Source organism: Marmota flaviventris (genome assembly GCF_047511675.1).
Source record: "Marmota flaviventris isolate mMarFla1 chromosome 5 unlocalized genomic scaffold, mMarFla1.hap1 SUPER_5_unloc_1, whole genome shotgun sequence".
NCBI lineage: Eukaryota > Metazoa > Chordata > Mammalia > Rodentia > Sciuridae > Marmota > Marmota flaviventris.
Window position 1 is genome coordinate 627552 of NW_027287679.1, and position 21182 is coordinate 648733.

A 21182-nucleotide genomic window follows, 5' to 3' on the forward strand; every position below is an offset into this window, starting at 1 on the left:
CAGCAGTAGAGTACTTGCTTAGCATGTGTGAGGCCCTGAGTTCGATCCTCAGCACCACATAGACATAAATAAATTAAATAAAGGTATTGTGTCCAACTACAACTAAAAAATAAATATATAAAAAAAAAGAATAAGAGAAACATTTTTTACATTGCTTCCATTTACAGATTTTCAATGCAGTATGAGTGCATTATGCAACCGAAGGTGAGTGAAAGTCCTGAAAGCCTTTCCAGGTTGTTTTCTTACAGCCTCTCCCTAGTTAGTGTTTTCAAATTGAATTGGAATAAGCAAAGGTTGTACCACATTGTTTATATTCAGGAGGCCTCTCACCAAAACTTATACTCTCGCCAGTGTAAGTTTGTTCATGTACACGAAGATATATACAACTTGTGAATGTTTTACCACACTGTTTGCATTCACAGAGCTCTACTCCAGTATAAATGTTTTTGTGTACATAAAGTCCACAGAAATAAGTAAAGGCTTTCCCACGTTGTTTATATTCACAAGGTTTTCTCCAGTATGAGTTTTTTCATGTATTTGAAGATAAGCCAAACTCCTAAAGGCTTTACAACACCATTTACTCTCAGAGGGCCTTTCTCCAAGGAGATTGTTTGCACATTTGAAGAAAAAGAGAGAGGAAAAAAAATGAAGATTTTTCTTTTCTTTTAAAAAACATTTTAGATGTTGATGAACCTTTATTTTATTCATTTATTTATACATGTTGTTGAGAATCAAACCCAGTGCCTTACACATGCTAGGCAAATGCTCTACCACTGAGCCACAACCCCACCATGAAGGTTTTAATACATAGTTTACATAAAGCTTTGCTCCAGTATGAGTCTGTTCAGGCACATGAAGATAAGTGGAATGATTAAAAGTTTTATCATGATGTTTACATAGTCATGTAAATATTCTTTCCAGGATGAGATTTTCATGGGAGGGAAGTTCACAGGTTGAAGCAAAGGCTTTCCCACATTGTTTTTTTTCATTCATAAGGCTTCTTTCCTATATGAGTTGGTTCATGTGAGCAAAGGTAACTAAATGAAGAAAAAGGCTTTCCCACAATGTTCACACTGATAATGATTCTCTCCAGTATGATTTGGATTAAGTATTTGAAGGCTAGACGAAGTAGTGAAGGCTTTTCAATGTTGTTTACATTCCTAGAGCTTCTCTCTACTGTGAATTCCTTCATGTGCATGAAGGTTAAAGGACTTAGTGAAGGCTTTGCCACAATGCTTACATTCATAGGGCTTCTCTCCAGTATGAGTTCTTTCATGTCTGCGAAGGGTACCAGATGAACTATAGGCTTTACCACATTGTTTACATTCATAGGGTTTCTCTCCAGTATGAACTTGTTTATGTTGCTGCAGGTAAGAGAAGAAAATGAAAGCTTTTTCACATTCTTTGCATTTATAGGGCTTCTCCCCAGGTTGAGTTTTTTGATGTCTGCGAAAGTTATCAGATGAATTAAAGACTTTGCCACATTGCTTACATTCATAGGGCTTCTCTCCAGTATGAATTTGTCTATGTTTTCGAAGGTAAGAGAAGGCAGTGAAAGCTTTTCCACATTCTTTGCATTCATAGGGCTTCTCCCCAGTATGAGCTCTTTCATGTATGTGAAGGGTACCAGAGGAAGTAAAGGCTTTGCCACATTGCTTACATTTATAGGGCTTCTCTCCAGTATGAATTCGTTTATGTTTTCGAAGGCAAGACAAAGCAGTGAAGGCTTTTCCACATTCTTTGCACTCATAGGGTTTCTCCCCAGTATGAGCTCTTTCATGTGAGTGAAGGGTACCATAGGAACTAAACACTTTGCCACATTGCTTACATTTATACAGCCTCTCTCCAGTATGAATTTGTTTATGTTTTTGAAGGTAAGAGAAGGTAGTGAAGAATTTATCACATTGTTTACATCCATAGGGCTTCTCTCCAGTATGACTTATTTCATGTATGCGAAGGGTAGATGACCAAGAGAAGGCTTTGCCACACTGCTTACATTCATAGGGCTTTTCACCTGTATGAGTTCGTTTATGCATTTGAAGGGAAAAGTTAGAAGTGAAGGCTTTTGTACATTGTTTACATTTATAGGGCTTGTCTCCAGTATGAGTTCTTTCATGTAACTGAAGGTTATAGGACTGAGTAAAGGCTTTGCCACACTGCTTACATTCATATGGCTTCTGTGCAATATGAGTTTGTTTATGTACCTGAAATTCAGAAGAACAAGTGAAGACTTTTGCACATTGTTTACATTCATTGGGCTTCTTCTCAGTGTGAATTTGTTCATGCCTATGAAGTTTGCTGGATGAAGAAAAGGCTTTACCACACTGTTTACAGTGATAGGGTTTCTCTCCAGTATGAATTCTTTCATGTGGACGAAGGTAAGATAAATGAGTGAAGGTTTTACCACATTGTTTACATTCATGGGGTTTCTCTCCAGTATGAGTTCTTTCATGTAAGTGAAGGTAAGATGACCGAGTGAAGGCTTTGCCACACTGCTTACATTCATAGGGCTTCTCTCCAGTATGGATTAGCTTATGTATTTGAAGGGAAGAGGAAGAAATGAAGGCTTTTGCACATTGTTCACATTCATAGGGCTTCTCTCCTGTATGAGTTCTTTCATGTGAGTGAAGGTAAAAAGACCGAGTGAAGGCTTTGCCACACTGCTTACATTCATATGGCTTCTCTCCTGTATGAATTTTTTTTATGTATTCGAAGGTAAGAGAAAGTAGCAAAGGCTTTACCACATTCTTTACATTCATAGCGCTTCTCCCCAGTGTGCATTTGTTCATGCTTATGAAGTTTAGTGGATGAAACAAAGGCTTTACCACACTGTTTACATTCATAGGGCTTCTCTCCAGTATGAGTTTGTTTATGTATTTGAAGGTAAAAAAATGTAGTGAAAGCTTTACCACATTCTTTACATTCATAGCACTTCTCTCTTGAATGAATTCGTTTATGTATTTGAAGGGAATATGAATAAGTGAAGGCTTTCCCACACTGTTTACATCTGTAAGTTGTCTCTCCAGTAGGAGTTTGATCATGCATTTGAAGGTTATTTGAAATAGTAATGGCACCTCCACATTGCTTACATCCAGGTGGCTGCTCTCCAATATGAGATGGTTGATATTTTTGAAAACACCTGGAACAACTGAACTCTCTTCCACATGTCAGACCTCCATTAGGACCATTTACAGTGTGCTCTGACTTGTGGCATTGAACACTTGTGAGAGAAATGGAGGATTTTCTCTTCTCTTTACATTCATATAGCTTTCTGCCACACTCCTCATTCTCATATAGTTTGTTTGCAGAGTGAGATATGATGGACCTATTAAGGAAACGTGACATGTGAAGACCTGTCCACACATATTGCTTTCACATGAACTGACTAGCAGGAATGGTCTTTTAAGACTAAGATTTGGAATCTCAATAAAGGTTTTTCTGCACTGAATACTTTTTCAAATTTTTCCAGAGCCTACCATATGACTTCTGTAAAAAAATTAAAAGTACAATTTATGGTTGGATCATTAATACTTTATATTTATTAATAAGCATTGCACTTATACTATTACCAATATCAGGTAAAGTATGGGTTTTCTGTCATGTCTATATTGTATGCTCTTTGAAAGTCAATGTAACAATTATTTTGTAAAACTGCTTTTCCACAGCTGCTACTAAAGCAGTGCTATCATAAATGAAGTTTGTTGACACTGTCAACAAGTCAATATTTTTTTGAAAATAGTTAACATCTATCTTTCATTAAATTTTATATTTGGTGAAATAAGAATAAATATAATTTATCTCATGATTGTTTTTGTTGCTTATTTGTGAAACTATATGATGTGCTAGAATTCCCTCATGGTGCTGTTTCCTCATACGAATACAAATTACCTTAAGTCTCTCTCAGTATTTGTGTTCTGATATTCCATGTTCTGGTCCTTCCATCCATCTCCTGAAATGTAGTTCATGAAAAGTCATTATGAATCATCATGATTTCAAAATGCATTATGGGATTTACAATTTAAACAACTATAATGCACCCATTAAAAAAAGAAAGAAAAAAGAAAAAAAAAAAAAAAAAACAAAACAGGAGTATGGTATTTACGCTGCAGAGTGCAATGACATTAGGTCCAATTTATTTTCCAAAGTATTCCCTTTCCCACATTCCAATTCATGAGGAAAAAAAAAAAACCTCTCAGGTGCTCTGTCTTTGATTATGATTATGCAATGAAATTTCATCCTTACCTACAGAAGCCAGGTTTCTAAGGACTTCCAGCATCACATCTCTGTAGAGACTCTTCTGGGAAGGTTCCAGCAAAGCCCACTCCTCCTGGGTGAAGTTCACAGCCACATCCTCGAAGACCACTGAATTCTAAAATACCCCACAGAAATGTAGTGCAGGCCAGGACAGAAAGTCAGCATGAGGGCTCTATTCTTAATATGTGACATGCTCTCACAATTGTGATCTCCAAATATTCAGTCTATGATATGGTTGTTAAACTTGTACTATGTCTGCACTTAAACATTCTGGTAGTTTATATTTAGGTGGCCTCACCATTGCACATACACCACAGTGTATTCACAGGGTCCTAGAAGGAATGGCTGTTACATACTAGGCTGTCTCATGTAAGTGCTTCCTAGGGTCCAGCCCCACACAGCATTTCACTTAACAAGCTACCAAAATTGATCATGCATTAGGTTTGTTTGCACCACCGTCACTACAAACACTGCAATAATCCCTTTTCTATTGATAACCATTTATATGTAGCCCATTATTATCCAAAAATATCATTGACCAAAACATCATGTGGCACATGACTGTATATGATGTAAGACAACAATCTGCTATCTAGAACATATTGACAGGTGTTACACATTTCTTATTCTTATTGGGCTTGGACAAGTACCTTCCATTGATGACTAGGAGTTTGGTTTGTGAAATGTCAGAAAAGTATTTGGCACTTTTCCCATTATATTTTGATATTAATTTGAAGAGATTACAAGTTGTTTATTGATGATTGTTCTTGTAATTAGTAGGTTACATTTGATCTGGAATAAAGCACCAATATATTCTAATTGGTTGTCTTGGTTGTAATCACACAGGTTGAGCTCAATCCCCCATTGCCATGTTGTGACCACCTCAATGAAATGTTGCCTATCATGAAAGCTCTTAGACTTTGTTTTCAGAGGGTTCTTTTTCTTTTTTTTAATGGATTGCTGATCATTGATCGTGGAGGTTCTACATTGTATGAGTGGGACAAAATAATACAATTTCCAGAGTAAAGCAATCATTCATCACTGCGACTCTGTGTAAATGCTGTTTGGTGAGATCCTGTCCAAATCTTTACCTCCTTCTATCAGCTAAAGTACAACTTTGTCAGTAGGCCTTTCTCAGGATAGGTACTGACAGGAGAACTAATCTTAGGTCTCTTCTGCACATGATATAGTAAGGCTTCATTATTCCATGTATTAGACATTCACCCTAAAAAGATCTTAGGGGTGACTCAGTAGCATGCCTGAACTAAAATTGAGAAGGAATTTTTTTTTTCCTCTGCTGATGGTCAGCATGAGGGCTCTACTCTTAATATGTGAGATGTTCTCACAATTATGATCTCTAAATATTCAGTCTATGATTTGGTTGTTAAACATGTACTCTGTTTGCACTTACTTCCTCAAATGCACATTTCAATATAAGAACTGAACTATCCATGAAAGCATAAACAGTTTTAGTCCAGGGAGTAAGGCATGCTCCTGGGTCACCCCTAAGATCTTTGTAGGGTGAATGTCTAATACACGGAATAATGAAACCCTACGACATCATGTGCACAGAGAGTTAATATTAGTTACCTGTCAGTACCTATCCTGAGAAATGCCTACTGGCTACGTTGTACTTTAGCTGGTAGACAGAGGTAAGGATTTGGTGGGATCTCACCAAACTAAGCATTTACACTGAGTCACAGTGCTTGACAGTGTAAGTAAGCAACACAGTATGTGCTGAACGATTGCTTTACTCTGGAAATTGTTTTATTTTGTCCCACTCATACAATGTAGAACCTCCAGGATCAATGATCGCCAACCCATTAAAAAAAGAAAAAGAACCCTCTGAAAACAGAGTCTAAGAACTTCCTTAGTAGACAACATTTCATTGAGGTGGTCATAACATGGTAACTGGGGATTGAGCTCACCAAGAAAACCAATTGGAATTTATTGGTGTTTTACTGCAGATGAAATGTAACCTACTAATTAAAAGAACAATCATGAATAAAGAATTTATAATATCCTCCAATTAAATATCGAATACAATGGAAAAAGTGTTAAACCCTTTTCTGACATTTCACAAATCAAATTCCTAGTCATCAACAGAAGGTACTTGTCCTAGCCCAATAAGAATAAGAAATATGTAACACCTGTCAATATGTTCTAGATAGCAGACTGTTTGGCTTATATAATATATAGTCATGTGCCACATAACAATATTTTGGTCAAAGACATTTTTGGATAATAATGGGCTACATAAAAATGGTTATCAGTAGAAAAGGGATTATTGCGGTGTTTGTAGTGATGGTGGTGCAAAAAAATGTAATGCATGATCAACTTTGGTAGCTTGTTAAGTGAAATGCTGTGTGGGGCTGGACCCTAGGAAGTACTGACATGATACAGCCTAGGTATGTAATAGCTATTCGTTCTAGGACTGTGTGAATACACTGTGGTGTATGTGCAATGGTGAGGCAGCCTAAATATAAACTACCAGAATGTTTAAGTGACACCTGAGTATAAATAAAGAACTTTAAATAATACTATTGGACAGAGCTAGCATAGAGTTACCTGTAGGTACTCTGACCATGGAAATGTACAGGGAAGCGTTCTTCTGGTGAGCAAACTCCTGGGGGGCAGGGGGGGGGGGCGGTTACAGGCGCTCTGTTTCCTGTGCTTGGAATGTCCAGCAATTTCTCTTTGAAGCTATTAAGATAACTATACAGGCTCACTATGTAATTTCTATGGTGATGTCCTTAGAGAAAAGGGGTTCTGTGTTTATATGAACCTGGACCTTATGTCAGTTAGTTAGCACTTGGGATTAAAGGAAGACTAAATCATAATGTAGTCATGGTAACAACAAGCTACGTAACTTGGGAGATAAATAAACATGGTGCTAGGAGGAGTAGCCACTTGTTTCTTGCCTCTGCATTGTATGGGTAAGTCTCTGTTGTATTCCATGACTAAAACACCCAGTCCAGTGAACTGAGCTGCACAAAAATAATCAGAGACAGAAATACCTTTTTCTTTGGGTCCTGTCATGGCTCCTCTGACCTTAGAGGTCCATGGAAAGAGAGAGGAGCAGGTGCTAAACCCTTTTAATGGGAAGAAGCCATTCAAATGAGGCAAGAAGTAGGATTACAAGGGAACAGGTGAGTGTAGCTCAACCCCTCTGGGTGCACCCTATTCCTAGAGCCACTCCCAGTGCCACACGTTATTATCTGAACGAGGGAAAAGACCGAGTCACCAGTCATGCCACTATTGCACCAGACTACAGTGATCTTTCGGATCCTCAAGGTGCATCAGGATTTAAAGGTGTGTGTGTGTGTGTGTGTGTGTGTGTGTGTGTGTGTGTTTGGAGTGGCTCCCCACAAGCCTTCTTTGTTCCCTTCTTTACAGTTAGCAGAGAGATGAACCATGAGATGGGCCAAGAGAAAAGAAAGTTTTCAGTGGTTTGAAATTCATATAAAAAATTGACTAATAACAGAATGCATTGTTGAGAAGTGGAAACATTCACACGCAATTTTAAAGATGAGTCAACACAAAATGGTATTAAACTGAAAAAATGCATTATTTTCCTCATTCCTTGCACACATGTTAATTCATTACACATTCTGGTGTGAAATACAAAACTAAAACAGTTTCAAAATGTTTTTTTCTAGAAAAATAGAAAAAAAAGATTTTTATATAAGAAGAGTAAGCAAGAACAAAGAATGAGAAATTCAAATGCATTTAAAAGATGAAAATGAATTAAAAAGTAGCCTGAGATAGATGGGACATTAGAGAGTGTGGGTGCATAGTGATATGAATAAATACACAACTGAAATGGAAAAGAGCCAGGATGTCAGCAGGAGGAGAAAACCACGTTAACAAAAAAAAAAAAAAAAAAAAAAAAAAAGGTTTAGAAATTATCCACAAAATCTGACACAACTAAAACTACAAACTACTTCAAGGAAATGATACATGTAAAGATATCTGGTATTTGCAAGCAAAAGGAATTGTAAATCTACACAAAAATTAACCATGAAGTCAGTTCAATCACTTTCTAAATACCAATGACATTTTTTTTACATAAAAGTAAGAAGTATCATTCTAATGTTCACATGGAAATACAAGAAAATCAACAACAGAAGAAAAAAAAATAAACTGCAGAGCACCACATTTCCAGCTTTCAAAACCTCCTCCAACTATACTAACAAAGACAGTGTAGCTCTGGTTTAAAGGCAGACATATACAACAATAGGGGAAAATGGGGGACCAGGACACTGCTGACCCATGCAGAAAAAGAAGAAAAAATGTTGCACAAGGGACCGGGGTCATTCCAGTAAACAGGACCTTCAGGAAAATGAATGGCTGGGAAACTGTGTGTTCTTGTCGACACGTGAAGTCAGACCCTCCCCTCATGGCACATACCTACATGAAATCCACATGGACCAAAGCCCTGAAGAGGTGAACCTCACTCATTCTTAGAAGACAATGCAGAGCACAATCTCACAACACTAGAGCACAATCTCACAACAGTGGATTTGGGAATGGTTTCTGGGATATTGTTCCATCCATGTGATTCATGAAAGAATAGATGAACTTGATTTCACCAAATGGCTTTCAGTCCTATGGTTTGCAGCAATGAGACTGAAACTATGGACACCACACTGAGTGGAACAAGCCAGGCACAGAGAGAGACATCTGTGTGTACAAACTCACTCAGAGAAGCTGCAAGTTGAGTTCACAGAAAGTACAAGAGTAGTCACCAGAAGCATGGAAGAGAGAGGAGAAGGGACAGGGCAGGACTGGAAGAGCAGACTGTGTATCAGGTACTAAAATACACTCAGGCGGGGCCAGCAGGACTGCTCTCTAGCACAGTAGAGTGACCAGAGCATGTAGTTCACAACATGTCACTGTGCATTTCATAATAAAGCAGGGGGAGTAGTCCACAGATCCAGAAATGATAACTGTAAGGGTCAGAAGGGCTAAAGCCCTGATCTTATCATGACACACTGGAACGTGCAACTAGCTCACTGCACCTCATCCACATGTGCAATTTAAAAGCAAATCAACACTAAACAGTGAAAATTTTATCTTTCATTGGATACCACCAACAGAGTGAAATGGCACCCCAAAGAAATGTGGAAAACACCAGAACATCATGCATCTGGAGAGGGCTGATACCTAGAAAAAGCAGCTGACAAAAATCAAACCCACCTTCACGACATCAACACGCACATACCAGGAAAAGAATGAAAAACCCTAAAAAACCACAGACATCAACACACACATACCAGGAAAAGAATGAAAAACCCTAAAAAGTCACAGGGATCTACAAAACCTGAGGCTACACTGAAGAACAAAATCCTGTCTCTGTGACAGAAAAACAAGTCAAGGATTCCTGCTCTCACTACTTCTAGACAACACAGCAAGAGGGGGGCTCCCGTGGAAGCCAGGAACAAAATCACAGCATTCCAGACCTCAGGGCCGACTCACACAGCACCAGATACTGAGGCAAAACCAAGGACTCCACCACCCATATAAAGGTGGGAAAGGTAACAGACTCAGACCCACACATGGGCTGAGACAGCTGCCACAGGCACCAAGACAGGAGGAGAGAGGGACACCTCTGCACCCTTCACCACCTATCACCCTGTCAACAGTGACCACCTGACACAGTGCCCATTTGCCTTGTATTTATGGCTTCCTGCTCCCTACAGTCTCTACTACAAGTGGATAAGGACATCTGACAGGGTTTCTTGACTGCTGAACCTACCAGAAAGCCTGGACACGGAGGAGATCAATACCTGAGAAGTCCCAGGGCTCTAACACACGGAGGCTTCACACAAACCTCCTCACAGGCCCACAGCCACTCAACTGTCACAGGCTGAAGTGATCAACCCTATCTCATGTGTCAGAGAGGTGGTTCCTGGACCCCAAGCCATTTCGCAAAGTTGGGGAAACCCAAATGAGTTCACAATATAGGTCCACATGACATCCTGCCCTACAAAGTTCAGCGCACCAGCACTCATGATTTTCAAAACCTGGAAGCACCCAAGAGGAAGATATGTTCCCAAGGTCAGGAGTGAAAAAATTAATAAACAAAACTCTTAACTTTAATAATCAAAAAGTCAACTTTTTTCTCATAAAATTCTGAAATGCAATCTAAAAAGTTCATTTACAATGATACTTAAAAAATAAATATAGAAGAATAAACAATATAATAATAATATATAATACATACATAATAAATAGCAAATAGAAAATTAGAAAACTTATTTTCTAAACTGTAATGCTTGGTGGAAGTAGCTCAACATCCAAATAAATACCATTCTATGCTCATGGACTAAAGGTTTAATGTTATTAAGGTGGCAATACTCCCAAAGAATCTACCAATTATATTTAAACCCATCAGAATCCCGGGTGATGATTCCTTTTTAGAAATTGAAAAGGTCATTCAACATTATGAGGGACCCAGAATACCACAGGACTTTGAAAACGAGAACAGCAGTCTGACTAGCACTTCATGAGTACAAAGCTCACTTCAAGTCGGCAGTAATCAAGGGTGCAGTAATGGTACCTGGAACACCATGTAGAAGAGAAATGACAGCAGCCTCAGGGAGCAGAAGGTCAACCAAATAGTAGTGGAGCTGCTCCACACGGAAACAGGGAAAATGAAGCAGGACAAATGTGACCCTGGAACAGCCTCAAATTTCACATAATTTCATGATGCACCTCAGTTCTTACTGTAAACCCTGGGACTCAGCACCATCCTGCAGGGAGCAGCCTGAGCTCCCTGTGTAACACCAACATGTTACAGTGATAAAGTCACACCACAGTTCACCATATCCAAGGGCAGCCCAGGACGCCCTCAAGAGAAAAAAGAATAAAGAAAATGAGGTACACATACACAATGGGATTTTGCTCAGTCATAAAGCATGAAAGTATGTCATTAGCATGAAAATGGGTAGAACTGGAAGACAACACACTAAGTGAAATAAGTGAGAGCCAGAAACTCAGATGCTGAATGTTTTCTTTCATATATGTGGAAGCTAGAACAAAATCAGGACAAAAAGTGGGGCAGGCAGGATCCCGTGAAAATAGAAGAGAGGGAGGTGAAGAAGAGGACAGAGACTGAGATAAGGGAGGAAACAGGAAATGAGAGAATACCGGAGTGGAGTTGAACAGATCATCCTATGCACATAGATGACATATCATGATGAATTCCACCATTATGTTGATCTATAAAGCATATATATATATGGAAGTCTAATGAGAAGAGGTAAGGAAACAGAAAGAAAGTAGGAGAGAAAGGAAAATTACTGGGGACTGAAGTGGAGTAACTTACACCAACCTAATGCTTGCACATTATGTAAAAAATAAAACCCAACATTAACCAGGCGAGGAGGTACAAACCTGTAATAGTAGCAACCCAGGAGCCTGAGGCAGAGGATGCAAGTTTGAGGCCAGCCTCAGCAATGTAGTGAGGCCCTAAACAAGTTAGGGAGATAGTCTAAAAATAAAATATAAAAAGGGCCCGGGATGTGGCTAAGTGGTAAAGTTCCTCTGAGTACAATCCCTGACAGCAAAAAGATAAATAAATAAAACAAACCATAATATTATGTATAACTAATATACTAATACAAATGGAGGGGGAAAAAAGGTACAATTTGAGAATACATGAGAACTACTGCCCTGGGTTAGACACTCAGCACAACAAAGGAAATGAGAATAACAACATAACCTATTAGGAGCTTTTTTTCTTAAAGTCCTAAAACAAGTCCAATGAAAACAATGATCAAATAGAAATTTTTTTCTCTTTCTTTTTTATTTTTATTTTTTACCTCACCCCTGAATAAATACATTTGACATTTAAGGAATACCTAGGTCTCTGATAAGTAAGCAGACCAATTTGAAGTGATAAACACAGAAAGTGCTGGTGCTGAGGGAGCACAGATGTGTCAGGCTCAAGGGACTGGTAAGGTCCCTGCCAGCTGGACATCTCCCACCTGGTCCTGCTCACTGAAACACTCCATAATCACCCTCCCAGGAGACCTGGACCATGACTCCAGTCTATGAGGCTTTCAGGTTTGCACAGCACTGCATGGGGTGAGTGGTCCTTATGCTCTGGGAGAGTTTTCCTCCTTGACAACTGTGAGAGAATGCAAGAGGCAGGAATCACTGCTGACCTGGCCCATCAGCACCAGCATCCACAGGCTCACTGTCTCCAAGGAATAGGAACAGGGCTTGGGGGAGACAGTGTCCCTAGGAGGCAGCTGTCTAGATGAGGCCTATTCCAAGAAATTCCTCAGCCCTAGGGCCTCCAGCTGCTCCCCTCACAAGCTGAATGACACACCTCACAATGTCCTCTAGGAGCTGACCCAGGGCCTAAAATTGCCTGCTTCCTGTAGGACACAGGGCGCCTACAGGACTTGAGGCAGCCCCAGGCGGGACAATACAGTGGCTGAAAACATGGGACCCTGTGAGGGGTCCAAAGGAAACCTCTCCACAATTTGATAAGGTATCAATTCCTGGGGAAGGAAAAAAAAAAAGAGAGAGAGAGAGGCACAAGTTCTCTTAACAGTGAAGTTCCAGGTGACTGTTCTCTCCTTTCATCATATGGGAAATTCACAAAAAGAGATGAAAATGCAGTGAACTTGGAGGGAGAGTCAGATCTGTAAATATGAGAAAAGGACAGGAATATTAAGAATGTACCAAAAGCCCTGGTAGGGCATAGGAGGGGGAAAGGAGGGTGACTCCTTGAGAAGAAGAAACAGATCCTTCAGACTAGCATCTTCTACCCAGGAGCCCCACACCTAAGGCAGAATCCCCTGAGACCCGCTGCCTTCACTTCACACTGAGAACCTAGGGCTGGGGTCCAGCTGGGCAGAGAGGGTTCTGCCAAAGTGGCTACAGACCAGGCAGCACACTGGGAACCCACCTGCACCAGCCCACACCATGGCCATCAAGGGCTGAGCTGTAGCAGCATCTGACTCAGGTACTCTTGGCTGACTATAGAGCTGACAGTGGGAGGCCAGAGGCCAGCCACGGCTGGTTCACCACTTGTAACAAGCCTCCCTCCCACCTGACCAGACCTGCCCCACACACTCACCATTTTCTGCCTTCTTGGGAGACCTGACATCCTTCTTATGGACCTCATAGCACCTGCGGGTCACAGGGAGACAAATGTGAGCCAGAGCCACTTGGGCCTCACACAGCAGAGAAGACACAGTCCTGGAGATGGATTCTGAGCTCCACAGGGTGAAAGATACAGGCCTCTGAGACTGTGGAAGGCCACCCCCTCCCACCAGCTGCCTGCTAACTAGCCAAGGCTCCACAAGACCCCTCTCTCACCCCAACCCAAAGATGCACACTTTGGGGCCCTGACTGACAGGAGATGTATCATGCTCCTGGATACACAGGCCAGGAAGACAAGGTATTGGCAAAAGCCCTTTTCAGGCAGGACTTCCTCCCTGCAAGGGGACTTGCCCCACCAGGGGGACATTTCCACTTATGCAGAGATGAGCCTGGCTTTCCACAGCAGGTCCTGTTGGCTAGGAAGCTCTTCTGGGGACAGAGTCCCATGCATATGTAAGGAATTACAGCCTTGGTTCCAAGGCAGCCTACCATGACCTCACAGAAGGTGTGTGCCTGGTCAGGCCTGACTGGGAAGGAGGGAGCCAGGCATAAATCACTTGCGAAAAGGCAGGGACTTTATGGGCAAGGCCTCCTCACACTTTTCCTCTGTCAACTCATTTTCAGACAATAATAATACAATCAGGAAGTATTAAGTGCATAAAAAACGAATTACATGACAATAATAAAAAGAACTCAGTGAAAGAACAAGCAAACATTTGAACCAGCTCAGGTCAGAGCCTGCCTCACTCACAGTTCAGAATAAATACCCACTTGCAAAGGGGTAATCACATTCCCATATTGGGGGCCAGACTCTGAGTGCTGAAATGCAGCCCCAGAAAGGCTCATTCCCTGTGTCCAGGAGGGGAAACCTAAGAATTTCTCTCTCAAAATCCATCATGCTTCTTGTTCTATAGATATACTTAATAAGATAAATTCAAAGGAAAAAAAGAATGATACTGTGGGAAGCCATCCTGACACATGACTGGGCGACTCCCGTTAAGGGTCTGAGGCTTCTGGCTGTGTCCGAATTTTCCCGGCCCTCTCCTGATGAGAGAACCCGTCCGTGTGGGGGTGTGACTGACCACTGACCCCGGGGGCCCAATCACTGACCCTGACCTTGGAGTGCAGTCCCCCCTCAACCTTCATTGGATGGAATTATCCCCTGAATTTCATGTTCCCCAATAAAAGGCTACTCCCTGGCGTGTTCACTCTCTCTCTCTCCTGCTAGCCCTGAGTAATCCTTGCTGCCCTGCTGGGCGGTTAGAGGTTGGAGCCAGAGAGGGGAGCCGTCTCGGACCTGGCAATAGAAATAAGGTAACTGAGTCTGTGTGTTTTATTTTGATCTCTTCTAGCTAACTTTATGCCAAGAACCTCATTAATGAAACCATTGCCCAGGCCACATGGTGGATGATACATCTATAAAAAGGGGGCTCTTCCACCAAACTGCAACAGGGGGCAAGAAGGCTACTCTACTTCAGGGCAGATGTCTGCAGTCTTTACAAAGAGACATGAATTCATTTGAAGGGAAAATTAAAAGATAAAAAAATATAACCTAAAAATAAATTCCATGAGAAAATAACTGAAAACCATTTCAAAGAACATGGAAATACACAGAAAAATGTTCATGCTAATGATATTCAGTGAAAAGCAATATACAGCCACATGGAAGTAAAAAAGGATAGACAGGTAAGAGGGTAAACACACAAGGATGAACAGTGAGAGAGCTGCTCCACCACACTGCAGTGCAGATTACCCATAATCAATAACCTGAGAATTTTCCTATGTGTACAAAAGGGTGCACACATGGGGACCAAATTTAAAAATAGAATGAAATTGTCAAAAACGTAAAAATGAAACTGGAAACTAGTGAGGTTCCTGAAGCAGGAACAGGGAAGAAAACTGGGAGACCCAAAGACTCAGACAGCACAAGAGTCTAACCAACTGAGGCAGAGAAACCACATATTGCACATTACAGAACTCCAGTGATAGAGCACTAATGGTAACATTAAGGTACTGAAAACTCAATAAGACAGAACTAAGAAAAATTCTGCTTCCTCACAGCTGGTTAAACTAGAAGGAATGACAGAATTGGCACTGCACTCACCTCCAGGCAGAGGTTGGAGAGAGGGCAGCCTGCCCAGGGCCAACCCATCCCTATTTGGACAGGAATATATGGGTATATAGATTCTTACTAAACTGAGCGTTGAAAAATTATTTCAAGAACTCTCTGTGCTTGTTACATCCAATTACTGCATCCAAATAAATGTTAATGGATAATATAAAAATCTTCCACTAATGAAGAAATGAAATTCTTGGCAGGGTGACACGGTACATGCCTGTTTTCCCACACGCTCCTGTTGCTGAGGATGAAGGATCATGAGTTCACAGCTAGGCTCAGAAACAGGGAGACATAAGCAACTCAGTGAGACCATGTCTATAAATTTAAAACAAAAAAATTCAAAAAAAGTGCCACAGATGTGGCTCAGAGGTTGAGTGCCCCAGGACTTTTTTTTTTTTGGGGGGGGGGGGGGCGGGGCAGGTTTTTCTTGAGACAAACTGGAATTTTATGGCACCAAGACTTGATAAAGAAAACAACACAAACCAGCTCAGGGAAGCACCCTGTCACCCACAGTACACCAGGAACCACCACTTGGTGACTAAACTCTTCCTCGAGCTTGGAGACCATTCTGACAGTAGATGCAACCCAGGTGGCTTCTTCTAGGGAATAAAGGAAACCTGAGCAGCTCAGACATTTGGTCCTGGAAGGTCACTGTGCTCTCCTCTCCCTAGAGTGGAATGTTCCCTCCTGCAGGACCTCAGTTCTCACTGTCACCCAAGCACCCACCATGAGGCACATGAAGGTCCTGGCCTGTGAGGCCTTTTTCCTGAAACCACTTCTGACACCTACAATGTGAGTCTGATGAACACCAATCCATTCTCCAAAACCACCGGTCACTCAAAAGTTCAATTCTGACACCACCAGTCAGCACAAACCCTAGTTCAGGGTCAGCTCCACAATACTGCCCCAGTGTAGATGCCAGCTTCAGGGCAGGAGGGCCAGTCACACTGCTGAGAGCAAAGAACTACAAACTGGGGACTCCCGTCACCCCCTACTCAACTTCAATTATTTGATTTTAACAAAGCACATCCCTTATGTTCAGTTTAAAAGACTCAACTCAGGATTGGCCAAAATGAAAAGATATGTAAGAAAAAGAAAGTGCCAAAGGGACTCCTGTGAAAGATCTATGATTGAAGAAATCCCCCTCCTCTGCATTCTGCTAGAGCAGTTCCTGCACAGACACCCCTTCCCATTATAACTCAGAAGATGCTCCCTTTTTAGCCCATGGCAGAAAAAACACACTGATCCTGAAAATCCCTCCCCTCTTTCTTCCCTCATAACCAATTAGAGGAAGTTTTCTCTTCAGTGATCAGAACAAATACTTGTTAATCAAACTTGACTCAAGTTTCCCTCCTTCCTCCAGTACCCTGAACTCTAACCCACTGGCAGCTGGAAACAACATACAGCCTCCTTCCTGACCCCTCCTGAGAACAGGCTGACTTCTGGGAAACACTCACTGACCTGGGATCTGACCTGCCCCCCTCCTTGCAGCCCTCCCCTCCAGCTTCTTCCTAACCTGTTTGCCCCTCCCTAGGAAAGCAGCCCTTTTCTTCAGGAGCTGTGGGTGCTTGCAGAGCTCATCTGTGGTTCTCCCCACTCCTGCAGTGCTCCTTAGAATAAGTCACTTCTCACCCAAATCTGCACTTGTTTCATTGCACACTCCGGGAACAGCCTTGGACAATATGCACCTTCAGAAAGGGAATCCCCTTAGCCTTCCCATCCAGTCCCCCACCACATCTGCCTAAGGACCCCAGCTTTCCAGAGCTCTGCAGCTTCTCAGTCTAAAGGGCTCCTTTCAGGGTTGGTCTGAGTAGCCTGGGCCTCCGTAGGGGAGGCTGCCCAGAGAGCTCTGACTGGACCTTCAGTGACCTCCTCTTGGGTTACAAACACAAACCAGCTAAGGGAAGCACCCTGTCACCCACAGTACACCAGGAGGAACCACCACTTGGTGACTAAACTCTTCCCCAAGCTTGGAGACCATTCTCACAGTAGATGCAACCTTGGCCTTGGATTACACTCATTGGGATCACGGATCTCTGTTCCTCAGCCAAGTTTTCAATCTAAAGAGACTCAGTGTTTACAGAACCCAGTAAATCACTCAAACAAGATGTTTGTGTTTATAGGAGAAAAAAAATTAAGACATTTATATTTAATATTTCAACAGGAAAACCTAGGTACTCCTTTTCAGACAATAATCATGTTATTTAATTGCTATATCCCAGATAATATTTGGTAATCATTCGTCATATGTGACTACTATTAGGAATTGCCTAGTTCTGTCAACAGAATCTGTTAAACATTCACCTGCAGTTCATAGGGTACAGAACAGACCCATCCACTGCCAAAGCCCTGCAAACTACAGAAGCAGATGTTTTGGTGAATTTTTGTAATGAAACAATTCATCGACCACAATGAATTGGGTTAATGTACTCACTTTTTGCAACCATATTGGAAGAAATTTTCCCTGTTTCTTTTCCTAGGTAGCATTCCCAAAGCCAAGCCCTGGAATTCTATTTTAAACCACTCTCCCACCCCCACTTTCCCATAAAGAACACATCTGAAAGGAGAAAAGGGGTACTGTGCAGGCCTGTAATCCCAGTGACTCCAGAGGATGATACAGAAGGAACATAAGTTCAAAACCATCCTCAGCAACTTAACAAGGCCCTCTTCAACTTAGTGAGGTTGAATCTTTGTAATAAAGAAAGCAACATCTTTACCACACTTTCTTCTGGGGCATTCATATCTGCAGCCACACTGAAACATAGGTTTTCCCTTTTTCTATTCCTAGGTAGCATCCCCAAAGCAAAGTCCTGGAATTCTATTTTAAATTAGCAACACCTGCTCCCCCCAAAAAAAAGAAGGCATCTGAGAAAGTCGGTAAATTCACTCTTGGGAACAAAAACATTCATAAGTATTTTTAACTAAGGGAATATAAGGCCAAGTGTTCCTTTCTTTTCTGTTTCTAGCCTTCTTTTTTTCCCCCTGAATTGTATCTCTATCTTACCCTTTAGGGATATTTTCTAATCAGCTCTACTAATAAACTACATTTTACAGTTCATGAAAAACTGACACTAAAATACCTGAGCCAGTCTTTCCAAGGCAACAAACCTGGGGAACTGTAGCACCACTGGACACTGACCTGTCAGACTCCAGCTTCAGGTCAGGCTTCTGTCACCAGGCACAACCTCCCACCCCCTCCTGCTGCTGAAGAGCTTTGTAGGGCTTTGCTTCACCTTGCTGGGGTCAGTTTCCCCTGCTCTTTAAGATAACTGTTCTTCCTTCAAAGCTCTGAGGGCATCCAGAGGGCAGGAACCAGGAGTGTCATGTTCCCTCAACACCAGCATCTCACTGCCTGACCTGGGTGTCTCCAGCTGCTCCTCTGGGAGGCTGCACTAAACACCTCAGGCTGTCCTCTAGGAGGAGCTGATGAGGAGCTTGAAATTGCCTGCGCCCTGCAGGGCACAGGGAAGCTTAGGGCAACTTGCAGCGGCCCCAGGAAAAGACAGAACAATGACTGAGGACACAGGATCCTGTTCAATGTCCAAAGAACTCCTCTGCCCAAAGGCACTGCATAGGTGCAGTGTCTGGGCAAGATGAAGAGAGGAATAAGTACTTTTGAAACTCAACTTCCAGGTCATTCCTCTCTGCATTCCACTCTTGGGAAATGTTTGTGCATGTTAAAAAATAAATAAGATAATTTTTTTAAATGACATTCATTAATAAGTGAAACTACCACAATTAAAACACTGTCTATTTGAATGTAGAGTGGAACAAATGGTTGGCAAAGTGTGAACTGGAGGGTGCATTTGGGAATGTGGGAGGGAACTGGAATTTCAGGTGTCTGCTGCCAGCCTTAGGAGGAGCCAGGTTCCAGAATGGAAAATGGATTTGATACCGGTTCCTGCACATTTAGGAGTATGTGTCTGTAGGACTCACAGGTTAATCCTGGGGAGAAAGAGGGACAGACAGGACCCCTAAGGGCAAATGTCACAATCAGAACACACCTGGGTCCAGAACCCTGACCCTCCCCTGCTCACCAAGCACTCTGGGAGCATCAGGCCACATAAGCTGCCCAGATCTGTACCAGGGAGGTCGCCAACAGGGAGGAGAAAAGAGGGCAGGGACCTGCTGCCCAGCTCACCCATGGGACAAGGGCCCAGGGCGACCCGCCAGAGAGGACTCGGCCATGCTCTGCAGCTGACCTGGGGAACCTGCCTCCCAACGCACCTAGCGGGAGGGACCAAGGGCCAAAGTCAAGGGCCACCCGCCATCGGGGACTCGGTAATACACTGTGCAGCTGACCTCGGAGAGCCGGCATCTACCACACCCGCCGCGGAACCAGGGGACAGGACCCAGGGCCACCCGCCGGTGGGGACTCGCCCCAAGCTCCGCAGCTCACAGGCACTCAGGTCCCCAAGGCAGGTGGTGACCGGGTCCCGCCAGTCCTGGCCGCACGCTCGGCGTGACTCGCCGACCTCCTGAGGATCTCCCGGTACCCGAGCTGGTGGGGACTACGGCTGTGCAGCATCGCCTGGGGATCCCGTAAGACTCCGGAGCAGTGGAGGACGAGCTCAACAAGGGAGAAAGAAAAGATGCGAGATTGTGAGAGCCCGCCCTTCCCCTCCGCCTGCGCATCTGATTGGACAGTTCCTCCCCAGTGTCCCTGATTTCCGCCTCCAGGCATAGACCCAGTGTTGAGTGACAGCTACCCTAGCCAATCAAGGCTAAAACAGGCCAGCGTGACAGGTCCAGGCTTTTAGGCTGGACTTTCTTGCTGTGTTGGGACCTGACCTTGGTTGGCGGGAAACGTTTGTATTTAGCCTGGTGTAGAAGGCAACATCTAAAGAGGAGGACTTAGGAAGGTCAGCGATATCTAGAAACCGTGCTGTCCACGATTGGGAGCAACTTGAGAATTTTATTAAGGTTTCAAATTGCATGACCTTCCTCACCTGTGTTCCTTTCAGTAGATGGCCCGAGCTATGGAAAGCAACGCCCTGTTTAATTGAAAACAAATTTGTGTCATGTATTCTTAAATTTTCTCAAAGCCACACAAAAACGTTAAAGAAACAGGTAAAATAACTCAGGCATAGCTCAGTGGTAGAGTGTTTTTGTAGCAAATGCAACTCCCTGTGTTCCATTCTCTGCAAAAAATAAGATGATTCAAAAAGTGAGAGAAAGTCACAGATGAAATTGGTTGTGATTTATTTAAGGCAATATATGTAAAATAACATTGCTTTTCTATGCAATTGATGCAATGAGGTATTACTGTAAGCACATAGCCCACAAATGATGGAAGCTGGAGAAGGGAAACTGTTGAGAGCCACAGACAAGTCAAGATGGTGCCTGGCACTTTGCCAAGAGGAGTGGTTTGAGAAGTATGCCAGTGAGCCATTAAGATGATAGAGATTCCTTAATGACTGACTGCTGTGTCTAGATTATGTCAATTAAGTTAAGCTGTATGTAATCATTAAGATGATGAGGATTCCTTATTGGTTGACTGCTGTATCTAGTTTATGTTAATTAAGATAAACTGTATGTAATTAGTTAAGTATATATACCTCTATTGTCCTGCAATAAAGCGACTCCCGCTATATCAACCTTTGCAAGTTCCTTGTTACCTAGAGCCTCACTATTTGCTTTTTTCCTTCCAGGAGTCATCTGCTGTGGGAAAGGGTAAAAGTCCAGAACC

The 21182-nt window shown here is 42.4% G+C and overlaps 1 protein-coding gene across 1 annotated transcript; it reads right to left on the reverse strand.

The window, feature by feature from the left end:
* Window positions 1–1078: 1078 nt before the first annotated feature.
* On the reverse strand, window positions 1079–20054 carry LOC139703619 (zinc finger protein 709-like). Its single transcript, XM_071607105.1, is given in 6 exon segments — window positions 1079–2693; window positions 2695–3325; window positions 3889–3949; window positions 4243–4369; window positions 13349–13401; window positions 19893–20054. Coding segments are annotated over 5 exon segments (2400 nt in total). The 5' UTR covers window positions 13397–13401; window positions 19893–20054; the 3' UTR covers window positions 1079–1160.
* Between the last annotated feature and the right edge of the window lie 1128 nt (window positions 20055–21182).